The 19,559-nt window shown below is 43.7% G+C and overlaps 3 protein-coding genes across 3 annotated transcripts; all 3 read left to right on the top strand.

The window, feature by feature from the left end:
• Positions 1 to 2,172: 2,172 nt before the first annotated feature.
• Positions 2,173 to 6,821, top strand: LOC309958912 (protocadherin alpha-2-like; the record flags this gene model as incomplete). The annotated part of the gene is made up of 2 exons (XM_082835039.1): positions 2,173 to 4,660; positions 6,778 to 6,821. 2 exons carry the CDS (start codon positions 2,173 to 2,175, stop codon positions 6,819 to 6,821), a joined length of 2,532 nt encoding a protein of 843 aa, XP_082691165.1.
• Positions 6,822 to 8,903: 2,082 nt separating this feature from the next.
• Positions 8,904 to 11,312, top strand: LOC309960214 (protocadherin alpha-3-like; the record flags this gene model as incomplete). Its single annotated transcript, XM_082836873.1, has 1 exon — positions 8,904 to 11,312. One exon carries the CDS (start codon positions 8,904 to 8,906, stop codon positions 11,310 to 11,312), a length of 2,409 nt encoding a protein of 802 aa, XP_082692999.1.
• Positions 11,313 to 15,288: 3,976 nt separating this feature from the next.
• On the top strand, positions 15,289 to 17,712 carry LOC309960212 (protocadherin alpha-4-like; the record flags this gene model as incomplete). The annotated part of the gene is made up of 1 exon (XM_082836871.1): positions 15,289 to 17,712. The coding sequence occupies one exon, from the start codon at positions 15,289 to 15,291 to the stop codon at positions 17,710 to 17,712; it is 2,424 nt and encodes an 807-aa protein (XP_082692997.1).
• Between the last annotated feature and the right edge of the window lie 1,847 nt (positions 17,713 to 19,559).

The raw sequence follows: 19,559 nt of genomic DNA, 5'->3' as shown, positions 1-19,559 counted from the left end.
GGTACTCTATCTCTCTGAGGGAAGGGAGAGAGACATTCTAGGTCCTCAGAAACCCTGAATAACAGCAGAATGTGCCTCATACCTTCAGACATGTCATTCTCAAAATCTAGCAAAATTACTTTATAGGATTGCAAAAATTCCCTTAAGCGAGCCGTGTTTCCTAGAGCTAATATCTGGATTCTAGGCATAATTCCTTAATATGTCAACAGTAGCCAGAGTGGCCACTGATTATATAAAAACTATGGGGTGTTACTAATATGCAGTTGCATTGCAACTATGTAATGATATAATGGCCAGTCTGCAGCTATGTGCAGTTTAAGCTCCAGGAGAAATTGGGTACATGAGTTCTTGCACTGGTCTTCATGAGAACCAACCTCCTCATTTTCAGTCTACATAATTTAGGCATGCCTGATTTCATCTTCTGACTTCAAGGATGCATAAGCAACCAATGTCTGGCCAATGTGAGAACCATTGCAACTATTGACTAAAGAAAAGATACATCATCTAAACTGGGTCAAAGGAAGTGATATTCTAGGATTTTTGCTGGGGATATTAGGAAAAGGGCATTTTTTTTGCTGAGAGTCACTAAATGTGGCCTGAAAATAGGTAGCCTATTACTTTGGCCATTTTTGCTCTTCCTGAAACTGGTAAATAATTGACTATTTCCATGCATAAGACAATAAATGATGCTCTGCTTTTTTGCTTAAGTCAGTTTACTTGGGTTTCATTGTTAGAGTATGATTAATATAAGTATATACTTTATAGATGGTGTGAATAAGTATCTTAAGATATTGGACTAAAGGGAGAAATTAGCATTGGTTTTCAGTACTAGGAAAAGCTAGTTTTTCTTTAGCAGGGATTTTTCTTTTCTTTTACGGACACTATAAATCTTGCAGTTAATTTTGTTTTCCTCTTTGCTGAAAACAAAGTTTGTGACCTCCTTAGAGTAACTGAAAATAACTTTTATGCATTTTGAACACTGACCCACCCTCAATTAATTTTATTTTATTCCTATGTTATCTTGATCATATTTTCATATTTTTTGTGTATGAACGGGGCAGCTAAGAATTATTAAAATAAGATATTCTCAAATAATTAACACTAAAAAGAGGTCAATTATACTGTTCTTGAATGAAAATCCAAATGTAGAAAAGGGAACTTTCTTAATTAAGAATACATTATCCAAATGAGGAACAAATGAATTGTTAATTTACAAACATCTGTGAACAGTTCAGAAAACAAACTAAAAATGGAATATATAAATATATTTTCAATTTATAAAGTATAAAATAAATACCCTTTGATTCCTGTGTGTTTTATGTGAAGAAACCAAGAAAAAATTCTGTTATATTCAAAAGAACTGAAAGCAGGGTCTCAGAGATATTTTCACACCCATGCTCATAATAGCACTATTCACAATAGCTAAGAGGTGGAAGCAACCCTGATATCCATGGAGAGATGGATGAATGGATAAACAAACTGTGGTATATACATGCATCAGAATATTATTCAGCCTTAAAAAGTAAGGAAATCCATCACATGCTACAACATGGATGAACCTTGAGGACATTATGCTAAGTGAAATAACCCAGTTACAGACAAATACTGTAAGATTCCACTTATGTGAGGTACCTAGAGTAGTCAAATTCATAGAACCAGAAAGTAGAATGGTGGTTAGAGGGGTGTGGTGTGGTGGGAAAGGGGAGTTGTTTTCTAATGGGTATAGATATAGGTTCGTGTTTGCAAGATGAAAGTTCTCAAGATCTGTTTCACAACAATGTGAATATACTTAACATACTAAATTGTATACTTAAAAGTGGATGAGATGGTAAATTTTGTTATATGTTTTTAACACAATTAAAGGGGGGAATGATATAATTCAGAGTTTAAAATAAATATTTTCCCTAAATGAAAGCTATCAATAAACTTAGACTAGACAATTGTTTAATTTTAAATCTACAGAATAAATAGTAGAGCCTACATTTTGGCCACATGATGTCGCTGTCTACTACAGTGTATTCTGTAGGAAGAAAAATACCCAGGGCCCTCTTGTCACTCCAGAGAGACAGAACAATAAGAGAAGCAGCAGGACTTGAGCAGAGACTAGAGGACAATATTTAAAATTTTGCAAAATATGATATTCTAATTTGATCAACTCGCTGAGTATTGGTGATGGTGTCTTCTAAGAGTAGGGGCGGAGAGGTCGGGTGTCTGCTGCTCTCGCTTCTGCTCCTCGCTGCAGGGGAGGCCAGGAGCAGCCAGGTCCACTACTCCGTCCCCGAGGAGGCCAAACACGGCACCTTCGTGGGCCGCATCGCCCAGGACCTGGGGCTGGAGCTGGCGGAGCTGGTGCCGCGCCTGTTCCGGGTGGCGTCCAAAGGCCGCGGGGACCTTCTGGAGGTAAATCTGCAGAATGGCATTTTGTTTGTGAATTCTCGGATCGACCGGGAGGAGCTGTGCGGGCGGAGCGTGGAGTGCAGCATCCACCTGGAGGTGATCGTGGACCGGCCGCTGCAGGTGTTCCATGTGGAGGTGGAAATAAAGGATATTAATGACAATCCGCCAGTATTTCCAGTGACAGTAAAGACTATCCGGTTTCACGAATCGAGGCTGCTTGACTCGCGGTTTCCTCTAGAGGGGGCGTTTGATGCAGATGTCGGAGTAAATGCTCTTCTCTCCTACAAGCTCAGCTCCAGTGAGTTTTTCTTTCTAGATATACAGACAAATGATGAACTAAGCCAGTCTTTGTCTCTTGTGCTGAGGAAATCTCTGGACAGAGAGGAAACTGCCGAGATTAATTTGTTACTGGTGGCTACTGATAGGGGCAAACCTGAGCTCACAGGCACCGTTCAATTGCTTATTAAGGTATTAGATGTGAATGACAACGAACCTACTTTTGACCAATCAGTTTACAAAGTACAATTGTTAGAGAACATCGCAAAGGGATCCTTGGTGATTAAATTAAATTCTTCTGATGCAGATGAAGGATCAAACAGCGAGATTGTGTATTCATTTAGTAGTGATGTGTCCCCCAATATAAAGACCAAGTTCAAAATAGATCCCAGCTCAGGGGAAATCAGAACTAAGGGACAATTAGATTATGAGGAAGTGAAATCTTATGAGATTCAAGTCATTGCGTATGACAACGGGACTCCACCAATGTCTGGGCACTGTAAAATTTCAGTAAAACTTGTGGACATCAATGATAACACACCAGAAGTCTCAATCACGTCTCTTTCACTTCCCATCCGAGAGGATGCTCCGCTAGGAACAGTCATCGCCCTCATCACGGTGTCTGACCGCGACTCCGGTGCCAACGGGCAGGTGACCTGCACCCTGACCCCCCATGACTTCTTCAAACTGGTGTCCACGTTCAAGAATTACTATTCGCTGGTGCTGGACAGCGCCTTGGATCGCGAGAACCTGGCGAACTATGACGTGGTGGTAAAAGCACGGGACGCGGGCTCGCCTTCCCTGTCGGCCACAGCCAGCGTGTCCGTGGAGGTGGCCGACGTGAACGACAACGCGCCCGCGTTCGCGCAGCCCGAGTACACGGTGTTGGTGAAGGAGAACAACCCGCCCGGCTGCCACATCTTCACGGTGTCGGCGCGGGACGCGGACGCGCAGGAGAACGCGCTGGTGTCCTACTCGCTGGTGGAGCGGCGGGTGGGCGAGCGAGCGCTGTCGAGCTACGTGTCGGTGCACGCGGAGAGCGGCAAGGTGTACGCGCTGCAGCCGCTGGACCACGAGGAGCTGGAGCTGCTGCAGTTCCAGGTGAGCGCGCGCGACGCGGGCGTGCCGCCTCTGGGCAGCAACGTGACGCTGCAGGTGTTCGTGCTGGACGAGAACGACAACGCGCCCGCGCTGCTGCTGCCCGGGCCGGGCGGCGGGGCGGGAGCGCTGAGTCAGCTGGTGGCTCGGTCGGTGGGCGCGGGCCACGTGGTGGCGAAGGTGCGCGCGGTGGACGCGGACTCGGGCTACAACGCGTGGCTGTCGTACGAGCTGCAGCCGGCGGTGGGTGGCGCGCACAGCCCGTTCCGCGTGGGGCTGTACACGGGCGAGATCAGCACGACGCGCGCCCTGGACGAGGCGGACGCGTCGCGCCATCGCCTGCTGGTGCTGGTGAAGGACCACGGCGAGCCGGCGCTGACGGCCACGGCCACCGTGCTGCTGTCGCTGGAGGACAGCAGCCAGGCGCCCAAGGCCTCTTCGCGGGCGTCGACGGGCGCCGCTGGCGCGGAGGCCGCTCTAGTGGATGTGAACGTGTACCTGATCATCGCCATCTGCGCGGTGTCCAGCCTGTTTGTGCTCACGCTGCTGCTGTACACGGCGCTGCGGTGCTCGGCGCCGTCCAGCGAGGGCGCGTGCGGGCCCGGGAAGCCCACGCTGGTGTGCTCCAGCGCGGTGGGGAGCTGGTCTTACTCGCAGCAGAGGCGGCAGAGGGTGTGCTCTGGGGAGGGGCCGCCGAAGGCAGATCTCATGGCCTTCAGCCCCAGCTTACCTCAAGGTCCAGACTCAGCAGAAGAAAGGCAACAACTCTCGGAATCAGAACAGTTCGGAAAGGTGAGTCTTTTAATTTTTTTTTCTGTCGGCTCTAAAATTGTTCTATTTTCTTTGTTCTCTATGATTCTATTAATTTTTAAAATTAATTATTATTGGAGTACGGTTGTTTTACAACGTTGTGTTAGCCTCCACTGCACAACAAAATGAATCAGCCTTACACATTCTATTATTTTGATTCATAGCTCTGCTTTCATTTTGTATCATTGTCTTGTACAATATATGGTGTGAATTAGAAATCAATTTCTTGCATTGAGAAGAATTTAAATGCTTTTCTTATTTTTACATTTTGGATTTTCCTTAATTAAATCTTGCCATGAAAAATAGGATTAAAGTATTGAGAAAACACTTCAGCAAAATTTGAAAACTTAACATTACGTGTAAATATTTTTTCTCAAATTAAAAAATCACAATTGGAAAAAATTTAAAGAGGATGATTATGGAATACATATTTTCAATTTACACCATCCATTCTGTCAGAATATGTTGGGAATTTCCTAAATTATTCTTTTGATCAAGAATTCATTTATCGGGCTTCCCTGGTGCCGCAGTAGTTGAGAGTCCGCCTGCCTATGCAGGGGACACGGGTTCGTGCCCCGGTCCGGGAAGATCCCACATGCCGCGGAGCGGCTGGGCCCGTGAGCCATGGCCGCTGAGCCTGCGCGTCCGGAGCTTGTGCTCCGCAACGGGAGAGGCCACAACAGTGAGAGACCCGCGTACCGCAAAAAAAAAAAAAAAAAAAAAGAATTCATTTATCTTTATCTGTTTATTCAACAGTTAATATGTTAGTTTTTCTTTTCATGTATTTTAAAGCAGCCTGAACAGATTTTTAACGCCTAGCATCCAAAGTATATATCATAACTCATTACAACACACGACATCACTTAGAAATCATTGCTAATCTTAGGTATGTCTTTCAGTAGTAAAAAGATTTCACATTTGCAAAATCCTTAGAGTTTTAAGGCACAGTAGAGAGTTTATTGAGAAAAAATATCTCCCTCAATTTTGTTTAATTAAAAAAAATTTTTTTTAAAGTCACATTGTGGGGTGGCCAGGTGGTGGGACTTTTTCTTCATACAAGTGAAGAGTACTTTAACCCAGTCTTTATGTTAGTGGGGGTGCTTAGTCACGCTTAAAGTATATCACTGGACTAATGTATGCAGACCTCCCACTGTGCAGAGATTGACCACCTTCCTTTGGTACCACACACTATGCCCGTGATAACATTTTCCAAGACTGAGCTCACTTAATTTCACCTGGCAGCAACTATATTCCTAATGATGTTGGGAGTTTTTCCAAAAGGCAAAGACTGGCATTGAATGACTACATTTTCATTGGTAACTACTATGTTGGGTAATTAAAACACTAAACTTGATGAGTAAATAAGTAAATGTTACACTTGGAAGGGAAATTAAAAACACTTTTTTTTTTTCAACAAAAGGAAGATGTCTTGGGGTGAAATTACTGTCTTCTACTACTCTTTTGTCCTTACTTATTTGCTGGTTTATTTCCTCCCAAATGATGAATTGATGAATCATGAAATAACTTCCACTAAGTGATCTTAGCTTTAGCCATTTCACAGATAGGCCAGAATATCAATTTCTATCTGGGATCTGCTATTAAAGGAATTGAGGAGTTTGGTGGGGAAATACTGAACTTCATTTAAGGATAATCTGTTCCTGTGGGAAATATATTAGCGCCTTAGAGTTGATAAGCCTCAAAATACAGTGAATATATATTTCCTGGGAATCAGAAAAGTTCATCTGAGGCTTTACAGAGAAAAACAAATGGCTGAAGCTCTTTCTTGGGATGAGTCATCCCACCTAGAGTACTATAGCTACTCACCACCTTCTTGAGACTAGTGTACAGAAAGTGTGAATGGTCAGATGGAATCTGTCCTACTGGAAGTCTGGCTACTACATTTCTACTCTAGGTAAATGGTAAGATTTAAAATTATATCCAGGTGTGTCCATATCTCCAGGAGTCACAATACATCACTGTATAAATTCTTATTGATTTCTTTTTCCTTATTTACATTTTCTTGATTCAGTTGCCAAAAGAGATGTCTAAGTGAGAGTAGATATTATTCACTGATACCTTAACCACACATTAGCACAACTTTAAACTCATATAATTCCTTTAGTATTAACTTCATCTCATAATAATCATTATGGAATCTACTCTGTTATAAATTCCCTGTGCCATTCCAATTTGCAGATAGTATACTCTTAAATGTCATGAAATGTGAAGTATTACAGTAAGTTGTGAAAGCCGTCTCAATATGAAGTCCATGATATTTAAAAATTTTTAATTTTGTCTCTCATTTTAAAACTAGCTACTACCTTTCAAGATCCATCAAAGCACTAACTGGCATATTGATATCTTAATTATTTCCTAGATATACTCTTTTCCAAAATAATTCTTAAATGTTTACTTTTTAAAAAAAGATTTCTTGATGTGGACCATTTTAAAGTCTTTATTGAGTTTGTTACAATATTGCTTCTGTTTTTTATGTTTTTGGCGCCGAGGCATGTGGGATCTTAGCTCCCCGACCAGGGATCAAACCCACACCCCCTGCATTGGAAGTCTTAACCATTGGTCCACCAGGGAAACCCATTAAATGTTTACTTCTTTTTCATGAACTAGTACAAGAGAATCAATTAGAAATTATCTGTTTGATATCAACAAATATCATTAATGTAACTTACCTCTTTACTTATATTCTTGAGAAAGTTAATTTAAAATATTCACTTATTTATACATTAAAATTTAATTGATAATTTATTCTATTCTAAATGTGAATGATAAAATATGAGTAAGTTGCAATGCAGTCTTGCATTCAATGAGTACATGGAAAACCTGGTATGAAAACTTTTCTCCTAATATTTAAATCAAATTTTTGTTTGTTTGTTTTTGGCTGCACCCTTGGCAGTGGAAGCACGGAGTCCTAACCACTGGAGCACCAGGGAATTCCCTTAAAGCACACGTTTGATTTCATTTAAAAAGAGTCCGACTATAAGCAAAAATCTGGGCATTCTCTTACCTATCTAAATTCAACCTCTTCCCATGAATTTTCTTTGCTCAGCTTCCAAATGCTCAGAGAATGCATGCCTTTTACTAACTTTACAGAGACATTTAGTATATTTCATTGCCTAGTCTTACATGTGTTGAGTGAGTCATATTCCAAAGTTACTTTTCTCTCTTTAATAATTGGTTAAACACCAATTATTACAACTAACAGCTTTTTAACAAATTGGAATCCAGAAATTCATCCAGAGTGGAGATTATTAAAAACAGAATCATTTCATATTGTGAACATATTAAGATATACAGGTAAATTGAAATGTACAAGTGATGTGTAAATTTAAAAAACTAATATACTTTTCCTTGGTATGATGTGACTATAACAAATATCCAAACACACAGTGTTTTCATGCAACAAAAACCAAATTTACAGAATAACTGCACTGTAAAAGACTGACTTGTGGCATCTTTATGTAAACAGTTGAGACAGCTAACAAAGATGCAGTTGTTGGATAAAGGACACAGGAGTGGTTCGTAGACATTCTACAAAGTAAGAAACATATTTTATAAATTAACGATTGCCATAGTAATGTAGAAGTAAAATTTTCAATGTCTGTTGTTTTGATGGTTACAAATATCAAAGACCCGATTTTTCTGTAAAATGTAGACTTTGTGGCCAAGTGGTTAAAGTCATGAGTCTTGAATCATATTGAGAGCCTACTCAATGTCACCAGTTAATATTACTTTTAAGTTACTTAACCTGTATGCATTTCCACTTCACTGTTTGTAAAAAGTGAATCATATTAATACCTACCTCAGAGGGTTGTTGTGAGAATTTAATGGGCTAACCCTATTAAAACAAATGAAATAGTACTTGTCACATCGGAAATATTTCCAAAAGATGTCCACTACTGTTATAATAGTAATCACTATTTTACTATATGCCATGGATTGGCCTAATTTAAAGTCATGAATTAGCATAAAAGTTCTAAGGATATATTTTGATAAAATATGAAGACTTTGAGGGTGCTCGAAGGAAATTACAGGGGAAAAAAATGGGGGAAAGTTCAATGGAAGGAAAAAAAGGTAAATACATTTATTTAATACTTACACATTTAGCCACATGATGTCGCTGTCTACCGCAAGGTATTTCACCACAAAAGATATACAGCATTTATTACGTACTAAGATGCTGGTTTTCCTCACCATCTCTGAAATACGTGCACGGAATGATTAAGAAATGAAAAATAAGGAACTAGAAATATTTAAAAATTTTTGATCGATGCAAAAGCGACCCAATATTTGGAAAAACGCTTGCAATGGTATTTTTCTGGAGAGAAGGTCAGGGAGTCTGGCGACTACTGCTTTCGGTTCTGCACCTCCTATTCTGGGAGGCAGGGAGCGGCCAGGTCCATTACTCTGTCTCCGAGGAGGCCAAACACGGCACCTTCGTGGGCCGCATCGCCCAGGACCTGGGGCTGGAGCTGGCGGAGCTGGTGCCGCGCCTGTTCCGGGTGGCGTCCAAAGGCCGCGGGGACCTTCTGGAGGTAAATCTGCAGAATGGCGTTTTGTTTGTGAATTCTCGGATCGACCGGGAGGAGCTGTGCGGGCGGAGCGTGGAGTGCAGCATCCACCTGGAGGTGATCGTGGACCGGCCGCTGCAGGTGTTCCATGTGGAGGTGGAGGTGAAGGACATTAACGACAACCAGCCGGTTTTTCCAATGGCAGTAAAAAATTTGTTTATTTATGAATCCCGGCCGCCTGGTTCTCGGATTCCGCTAGAGGGCGCATCAGATGCAGATATCGGAGCTAATTCGCTATTGACCTACACTCTTAACTCCAATGAATATTTTACCTTGGATGTTAAAAGAAATTATGTGGAAATTAAATCCCTTGGACTTGTGCTGAAAAAACTTTTAGATCGAGAGGTCACTCCTGAGCATCACTTACTTATAACAGCAGTTGATGGTGGGAAACCAGTACTCACTGGTACTATTCAACTGAAGATCACCGTTGTAGATGTAAACGACAATGCCCCAGAGTTTGAGAGCACGATCTACAAAGTCAGATTATTTGAAAATGCACCAAACGGTACCCTAGTAGTGACTGTTAACGCCTCTGATTTGGATGAAGGGATAAATAAGGACATTGTGTATTCTTTCAATACAGACATGTCAGCAGATACTTTGTCGAAATTCCACATAGACCCTGTTAATGGATACATCAGTGTAAAGGGTAACATAGATTTCGAGTTCACTAAATTATATGAAATCCAGGTAGAAGCAACAGATAAAGGAAATCCCCCAATGGCAGATCACTGCACGGTTGTAGTGGAAATTTTGGACACCAACGATAATGTACCTGAGTTGGTTGTCAAATCACTCTCTTTACCTGTATTAGAAGATGCTCCACTAGGAACGGTAATCGCTCTGATCAGCGTTTCCGACGGCGATTCCGGTGCCAACGGGCAGGTGACCTGCACCCTGACTCATCATGTACCCTTCAAGCTGGTGTCCACCTTCAAGAATTACTATTCGCTGGTGCTGGACAGCGCCTTGGATCGCGAGAGTATGGCCAACTATGAGGTGGTGGTGACCGCGAGGGACGGGGGCTCGCCTTCCCTGTCGACAACGGCCAGCGTGTCCGTGGAGGTGGCCGACGTGAACGACAACGCGCCCGCGTTCGCGCAGCCCGAGTACACGGTGTTCGTGAAGGAGAACAACCCGCCCGGCTGCCACATCTTCACGGTGTCGGCGCGGGACGCGGACGCGCAGGAGAACGCGCTGGTGTCCTACTCGCTGGTGGAGCGGCGGGTGGGCGAGCGAGCGCTGTCGAGCTACGTGTCGGTGCACGCGGAGAGCGGCAAGGTGTACGCGCTGCAGCCGCTGGACCACGAGGAGCTGGAGCTGCTGCAGTTCCAGGTGAGCGCGCGCGACGCGGGCGTGCCGCCTCTGGGCAGCAACGTGACGCTGCAGGTGTTCGTGCTGGACGAGAACGACAACGCGCCCGCGCTGCTGCTGCCCGGGCCGGGCGGCGGGGCGGGCGCGTTGAGCCAGCTGGTGGCTCGGTCGGTGGGCGCGGGCCACGTGGTGGCGAAGGTGCGCGCGGTGGACGCGGACTCAGGCTACAACGCGTGGCTGTCGTACGAGCTGCAGCCGGCGGCGGGTGGCGCGCACAGCCCGTTCCGCGTGGGGCTGTACACGGGCGAGATCAGCACGACGCGCGCCCTGGACGAGGCGGACGCGCCGCACCATCGCCTGCTGGTGCTGGTGAAGGACCACGGCGAGCCGGCGCTGACGGCCACGGCCACCGTGCTGCTGTCGCTGGAGGACAGCGGCCAGGCGCCCAAGGCCTCTTCGCGGGCGTCGACCGGCGCCGCTGGAGCGGAGACGGCGTTAGTGGATGTGAACGTGTACCTGATCATCGCCATCTGTGCGGTGTCCAGCCTGTTTGTGCTCACGCTGCTGCTGTACACGGCGCTGCGGTGCTCGGCGCCGCCCAGCGAGGGCGCGTGCGGGCCCGGGAAGCCCACGCTGGTGTGCTCCAGCGCGGTGGGGAGCTGGTCTTACTCGCAGCAGAGGCGGCAGAGGGTGTGCTCTGGGGAGGGGCCGCCCAAGGCAGACCTCATGGCCTTCAGCCCCTGTCTTCCACCGGGCCCCATTAGTGGGGATAGAGAAGAGCAGACGGATGTGAAGGTTGATCTTCCTGCTAAGGTGAGTAACTTTTAAAAATCCTTTCAAAACTGTCTTTGTTTTTAATTCTCAACGTTACTACTCCTTTGGAAACATTTTAATAGTTAATTAGTCTTGTTGCTGTCAATAGAGTTTTCAAGGTATTGGTTTTGTGGTTAAAGTGTTTGAATTTCTTGTGACTAATGGCTTTGAACCGAATCAGCAATAAATGGTAAGACCCATACTTGCAGGTTTTAAAAAGTCGCTGTAGAATTATTTTATTGCTACAAATCTGGATAGGAACTAAATATATTTTCCAGGGTAAATTGAATTGATTAGAATATTTGACTTAAACTGTGGTATGCTAATACCTACACAATGCTTCAGTAACTTATGACACTTTTTATTGGAAATTCCTACTGGATGTTAGTCCAAATGTCACTGACACTCTTCCTTTTTATTATGCTTTTACATATTCAGTTTCAAGCATTAGATTATTAAGCCTGTTGTCTCCTATAGAGCCTCTTTTACTCACTTATCCATTTATCTGTATTCTCAGTTCCTTCTTTCTACTTGAACATGATTGTTTTAATTTTTGTGCTCACATTTGGCAATACTGTGTATTGTTGCTAGTTTTCCAATTGGGTAAAAAAAAAGTTAGAATAATAAATTTATTGCTTTTAGTATTGTATCATTTTCTCTCTTCTGTTTCTCACTACTTTTTATTAGTAAGCATTAAGAAATCAATAGGAAGTGAAATTTTAATACTCTCTTTAGTATATCATAATTTAGAAAATATTGCATTTGAAAGAATATTATTAATCTTGTTAAGAAATATTATTTTCTATCTGAACAGTGTAGAGAAAAATACTGTATACCTCATTTTAAAACTATTCAATTAACAAAACTTATTTATTATTAACCTCTTTTACATGCAGTATTAATGATGCTAATGTCCAAAAAATTCAATAAGTCAATGTTATTACTGGTGACCCTCCTCTGAATACCAACCTATTAATGTGTGTCATGTAGCAAGTACAAAGTTCCAAATAACTGGAAGTGAAATTATTTTCCATTCATTCCCCTATTTGGTATTTGGTCAGTTACCCTAGTAAATAGTTGGTCTCCCATTGAAGTTTCTTTGCCACTGGAAACCAAAGCTTAGGTATGTTAGTGACTGGAGAATGGGCAAGTATTCTAAACCATTAGAGACAAAAATGAAGATATCAACCTTGCTCCGGTGTATTCCATTCTAATTGTGTGGAATACTTTTCCACACAAGTTATGTACTACAACTTCCTACTTCCTTGTTCAAGTTTCCTTGGTGAAACCTGATTAATACTCAATTACATTGTGGGATAGGCCAACATATAAAATACATAATCCTCCTTTTTTCCACTTCCATTTCCTCTTTCTGGCACTGTCCTTTGTGGCCTCCTGTCCATCAAGTATGAGCCACAGCATGTCCAACCTCAGTTCACTATTTATTTTATTAGGTATCATTTTCATCCTATTGTGAATAATAGGGCCATCCAGAGTTCTTGTCTTCCAGGATGTGGGACTTCAGTCTTCAAATCCAGCTCCCCTCTTCAATTTCTTTTTTTTTTTAGTACAAATGGGCATATAGTTTTATTTTTGAAATAAATTTATTTATTTTTGGCTGCGTTGGGTGTTTGTTGCTGCGCACGGGCTTTCTCTAGTTGCGGCGAGTGGGGGCTACTCTTTGTTCCGGTGTGCAGGCTTCTTATTATGGTGGCTTCTCTTGTTGCAGAGCACGCTGTGCTCTAGACATGCGGGCTTCAGTAGTTGTGGCACGTGGGCTTCGTAGTTGTGGCTCACAGGCTCTAGAGCACAGCCTCAGTAGTTGTGGTGCACAGGCTTAGTTGCTCCCCGGACCAGGGCCCGAACCCGTGTCCCTGAATTGGCAGGCGGATTCTTAACCACTGTGCAACCAGGGAAGTCCTCCTCTTCAACTTCTTGACTAAATGATTCTCAGCTAATAAGACATTTTAAAGACTTTTGAGTTTTTCCCTTTAGAGATGTGTTGTCTTTATACCCGTTAAATAGTGAATAGCTCCCAAATAAATATCCTTTCTATTCTTTTGCATACCTCATCTATGCATTTAATTACTTGCAAAATAAAGTAAATGGACAGGGAGTCCTTTTCACTTCCTTTCAGTGTGTTTGATACTAATCCTTTTGCACAAATCTGCAGTTTGGGTACTGGAACAGTGAAACTACTTTGATTTATGTTTTAGTTCAGAAAAATGGTGGGGCAGTGTGGCTTTTCATAGAATGGGAGCCTAGAGCTATTTTCACTAGATTGATTTTTTTTTGTCTTAGACAACTATGGAGTAAGAGGTTTATGAACATAAAAGTCAAAGAAAGTTTTAAAATAGCTACCATCATGTCCTTCTATATTGTTTTGTGTGTGTCGGGAAAATATATTATGCTCTGTTATTTGGGAATTCTTTATTGACCATTAGAACTATTAATGTCTCAAAGATCATGATTGCCAAGAACTGGAATGAAAACTAAGCTAAAATCCAGGTTTTCAATATGGAAATTGAAATATACCTTAAGTAGAGCAATGTCTAAGGAAAATATTTTTGTATCTCTGGAAAATTATAGAGGTTGCTGAGATATCATATTTCTTAACTAGCTGCATGACCACCTTAATTTAATGCATTTTATTAAGCAGTTGAAGAAAACCAAACCATTCTATAGGGTAAATGTTCAGCAAATATTCAGTAAGTATTCTGAGCTATTAAACAATTATAACACAAATATTCTCTTTAAAAGTTTATATTTCAAAAATGGAGGATTAGACACACATACCCAAATACCTACAAAAGAGAAATTAATGTAATAAATGTCCCAAGTGATTTTATCTAGCTGCTATAGTATAAAAGAAAATGAAGATGCCTGCCCAATTGGCTTAATCATGAAAGTCTTTGTTGGTCAGGGAAGTTTTAACTTGTTATATAATGGGGGAAACTGCTTTGAGAAGAGTTTGGAAATGATGGATATTACTTAGGCAGGGAATGAAATGAGTATATCTGTTTCATGAAAAATGTTATTGGAAGCAGGAAATTGTCCACCTTGACTAAAATATATGAGTGCTGTAGGAGAGGATACAAGTTGAGACATATTAGATCCTGGAGAACAAGCAAGCGTTTATAAACTGTAAGAGACAAAATGAGAATACCCATCTTGCTCATGGGAGGTGAATAGGTTCCATTGAATAAAATTATCTGGAATACTTCCCAACACAAATTATATACCAAAACATCCTGCTTCCTTGTTAAAGCTTCCTTGTCCACAGCAAGGAAGACTTTCAATTAAGTGCTGATGGTCTTTGCTTCCTTTTTCAAACATTTTTGATATTCTCTTTCAATGACTTATTTTGGAGATCAGAGTTTTCCTAGAGCTTAATTCTCTGAAATCTTCAACACCGGGAATGTAAAATCCAATGATGAAGAGTGTGTCATCATTAATAACTACCTTTCATCACTTTCAGGAACACACACACACACAAAACCTGTCATGAATTTCCTAACCAACACTTTACCAATTGTATATTTGCAAAGTGCTATGTTAACTACAGTTCGGTCTCTGTAAATACTTAAAACTTCTATGAAAAAAGTATTTCCACTGAAGTGAAAGCTGCTCCTGTGGTGAAACTAAGGATCACAATAAATCAGTGGTGCAAAATGTGTATCTCAGTGGTGCAAAATGTGTACCCCAGTAGTACAAAATGAGATTCTATTCTCCAAAGGCGGAATGGATGAAAGAGTAATTAAGACTTAGAGTATGCATTTCCAGAATCTGTTACTTACGGTTTGGAGCCACATGATGTCGCTCTGTACCATAAAATTGATCCGATAGAGCGAGAAAGAAAGGAAAAAAATCCCTCCTATTCTTACTGTAAAGAAGCTGCATCCACCATCCAGATGCTGAAAAATGGAGGATGCAGTGGGACTGGACTGAACGGTCAGGAGATATCTCTTCATTTTGAAACAAGACTCCCTTCATGAGAACAAAGCACTGCGGGCTTGAGATGGAGTTTTCCTGGGGAATCGGCCAGGAATACCGGCGTTTGCTGCTCTCACTTCTGTTCCTTGCAACCTGGAAGGTCGGGAGCGGCCAGGTCCGCTACTCCGTCCCGGAGGAGGCCAAACATGGCACCTTCGTGGGCCGCATCGCCCAGGACCTGGGGCTGGAGCTGGCGGAGCTGGTGCCGCGTCTGTTCCGGGTGGCGTCCAAAGGCCGCGGGGACCTTCTGGAGGTAAACCTGCAGAATGGCATTTTGTTTGTGAATTCTCGGATCGACCGGGAGGAGCTGTGCGGGCGGAGCGCAGAGTGCAGCATCCACCTGGAGGTGATCGTGGACCGGCCGCTGCAGGTGTTCCACGTGGAGGTGGAGGTGAAGGACATAAACGACAATCCTCCTGTGTTCCCGGGAACACAAAAGAATCTGTTTATGGCTGAATCCAGGCCGCTTGACTCTCGGTTTCCACTAGAGGGCGCCTCCGATGCAGACATTGGGGCCAACGCTCTGCTGACTTACACACTGAGCCCCAGTGAGTATTTCTCGCTGGAAAAACCATCCTATGAAGAGCGAGTAAAACGTCTTGGGTTAGTATTAAGGAAACCTTTAGACAGAGAAGAAGCCCCGGAGATTTTTTTAGTGCTTACCGCCTCTGATGGCGGCAAACCTGAGCTAACTGGCACCGTTCAGTTACTCGTCAAAGTGCTGGACGCCAACGACAACGCCCCAGCTTTCGATAGAACACTCTATGAAGTGAAATTACTGGAAAATGTTCCTAATGGAACGTTGGTAATTAAACTTAACGCCTCAGATTTAGACGAAGGCTTGAATGGGAATATTACATATTCATTCTCAACTGATATTTTACCATATGTGAAATCCAAGTTCTACATAGATCCAATTACTGGAGAAATTATGGTAAAGGGATATATCGATTTTGAAGAAAGCAAATCCTATGAAATTCTTGTAGAGGGCATTGATAAGGGGCAGCCCCCACTTTCTGGCCATTGTACAGTTATGGTGGAAGTTGGCGACACCAACGATAATGTCCCAGTAATGGAATTCAAGTCCTTGTCCCTCCCAATTAGGGAAGACGCTCCACTGGGCACCGTCATCGCCTTGATAAGTGTGTCCGACCTCGACTCCAGTGTCAATGGGCAAGTGACTTGCACCCTGTCACCCAATGTTCCCTTCAGGCTGGTGTCCACCTTCAAGAATTACTATTCGCTGGTGCTGGACAGCGCCTTGGATCGCGAGAGTGTGGCGAACTATGAGGTGGGGGTGACCGCGAGGGACGGGGGCTCGCCTTCCCTGTCGGCCACAGCCAGCGTGTCCGTGGAGGTGGCCGACGTGAACGACAACGCGCCCGCGTTCGCGCACCCCGAGTACACGGTGTTCGTGAGGGAGAACAACCCGCCCGGCTGCCACATCTTCACGGTGTCGGCGCAGGACGCGGACGCGCAGGAGAACGCGCTGGTGTCCTACTCGCTGGTGGAGCGGCGGGTGGGCGAGCGAGCGCTGTCGAGCTACGTGTCGGTGCACGCGGAGAGCGGCAAGGTGTACGCGCTGCAGCCGCTGGACCACGAGGAGCTGGAGCTGCTGCAGTTCCAGGTGAGCGCGCGCGACGCGGGCGTGCCGCCTCTGGGCAGCAACGTGACGCTGCAGGTGTTCGTGCTGGACGAGAACGACAACGCGCCCGCGCTGTTGCTACCTGGGCCGGGCGGCGGGGCGGGCGCGCTGAGCCAGCTGGTGGCTCGGTCGGTGGGTGCGGGCCACGTGGTGGCGAAGGTGCGCGCGGTGGACGGGGACTCGGGCTACAACGCGTGGCTGTCGTACGAGCTGCAGCCGGTGGCGGGTGGCGCGCGCAGCCCGTTCCGCGTGGGGCTGTACACAGGCGAGATCAGCACGACGCGCGCCCTGGACGAGGCGGACGCGTCGCGCCATCGCCTGCTGGTGCTGGTGAAGGACCACGGCGAGCCGGCGCTAACGGCCACGGCCACCGTGCTGCTGTCGCTGGAGGACAGTGGCCAGGCGCCCAAGGCCTCTTCGCGGGCGTCGACGGGCGCCGCTGGCGCGGAGGCCGCTCTGGTGGATGTGAACGTGTACCTGATCATCGCCATCTGCGCGGTGTCCAGCCTGTTGGTGCTCACGCTGCTGCTGTACACGGCGCTGCGGTGCTCGGCGCCGCCCAGCGAGGGCGCGTGCGGGCCCGGGAAGCCCACGCTGGTGTGCTCCAGCGCGGTGGGGAGCTGGTCTTACTCGCAGCAGAGGCGGCAGAGGGTGTGCTCTGGGGAGGGGCCGCCCAAAGCAGATCTCATGGCCTTCAGCCCCAGTGTACCTGACTCTGGGGACAGAGAGGATCAGCAGCCAGCAACTGAGGATTCTCTTTCAAAGGTTAGTGTATAAATATCCTTTATTTACTCTGAAGTCTCATATTCTTTAATTTTAAAAAATTTATTTATTTATTTTTGGTTGCATTTGGTCTTCGTTTCTGCACGCGGGTTTTCTCTAGTTGCGGCTATCGGGGTCTACTCTTCGTTGCGGTGTGCGAGCTTCTCATTGCGGTGCCTCTTGTTGCGGAGCCCGGGCTCTAGGCACGCGGGCTTCAGTAGTTGTGGCACACGGGCTCAGTAGTTGTGGCGACTGGGCTGTAGAGCGCCGGCTCAGTAGTTGTGGCAACCGGGCTTACCTGCTCCGTGGCATGTGGGATCTTCCCGGACCAAGGCTCCAACCCGTGTTTGCCGCACTGGCAGGCGGATTCTTAACCACTGAGCCACCAGGGAAGTCCCTCATATTCTTTAATTCTATCAATTTCTTCTTAATTAAAAAAATTCTCAGAACCAAATTTCTCTGAATTAAATGTTTACTTCTTACATACCTTTTTAAACTAAAATCTTTTAGAATTACAGGACACTAAGGCAATACATGTTGTTTTGTTTTTATTCTTAATTATTCAATGCATATTATAACTAGTGTTATAAATTTTGTGGTTACTATCTTCACCTACTTGTTTTCAGTTGTAATCAGCTTTTAGAGAGCATTTTCTTGTTATTTGCTCATAATACACTGAAAAGTGCACAGAATGAATATTATAGCTCTATCAGCTACTTAGTAGTGAAAACTTCTATTACCTCCACTCCAGAAGCCACTAAAATGCACCTCCCAAATATCTTTCCCCTCTTTCTCTCCCAAATGTAGCCACAGTTTTAACTTTATAAATGATTTTGACCTGTTTCCTAAATTTTATCTGAATGGAATTGCACAAAATGTGTTATGTGTGTGCATGTGTTTGTGTGTTCTTCATATTTATCATTCACCATTGTATGGAATAATCCATATTGCCATATGTACTTGGAGTTCATTTCATTTATTATGTTCTCTGGTACTTTGTTTTATGAATAGGGTGTGAGTTATTTGCTCCACTCTTGGGAATTTTACATTATTTCTCTTTATGTCTATTTCACATATTTCTGCCATCAATATATTTGTAACATTTTCAATGTCCATGTACACACTTTTCTCTATTATTTAGCTAGGATCAAGATTAGTGGAACATAACCTATGTACGTATCTTCTTCTTTAATTGATAATGTCAATCAGTTTCACCAAATGCTTTTACCTGTTCACACTCATGCTAGCACTGTATGAATTCCTATTCTTCTTCATCTCCACAACTTGGCATTGTTAGTTTATTTATATTGTTGCCATTTTGCTGGATGTGTTTATGTTTCTTGATTTGTAATTGAGGTTGAACACCTTTTGGTGTTATTATTATTGGCCATTTTTAGATCCTATTTTGTGCAGTAGCTGTTCAAGTCTCCTACCTATTTTTCCTATGCTGTTGTATTCGTCTACTGATTTTTGAAATTTTTCATATACTGTATATAACCCCTTTCTTGATTTTGCACTCTTCTACACTGTGCCTTCTCTTTTAGTTCTTTTGTCCTTTGGTGAATAGAAATTTTTTATTTTAGTTAAGTTCAGCTTATCATTCTTTTCTTCTTGATCCTGTTCCATGAAGATAATTTCTTGTGGTTTTTGTTTAATTGGTCACATTACATATACAATCCATTTTGAATTTTTTGTCTTTGTTGGGACATAGGGATCAAGATTAATTTTCCCCAAGGATATTCAACTGAAGCAAGACCACTTGAAAAAGATGAGTTCCACATGTTTTATAAAACACTTTTCTGTTATATAACCATGGTCTTTTTGTTGTTATTGTTGTAATCTATTTGACTTTTTTTTCATTA

The sequence above is a fragment of the Leucopleurus acutus genome (assembly GCF_964270905.1).
Source record: "Leucopleurus acutus genome assembly, chromosome: 3".
Taxonomy (NCBI): Eukaryota; Metazoa; Chordata; class Mammalia; order Artiodactyla; family Delphinidae; genus Leucopleurus; species Leucopleurus acutus.
Note: the sequence above shows the minus strand (reverse complement) of the source record. Positions and strands in the feature narration are given on the sequence as shown.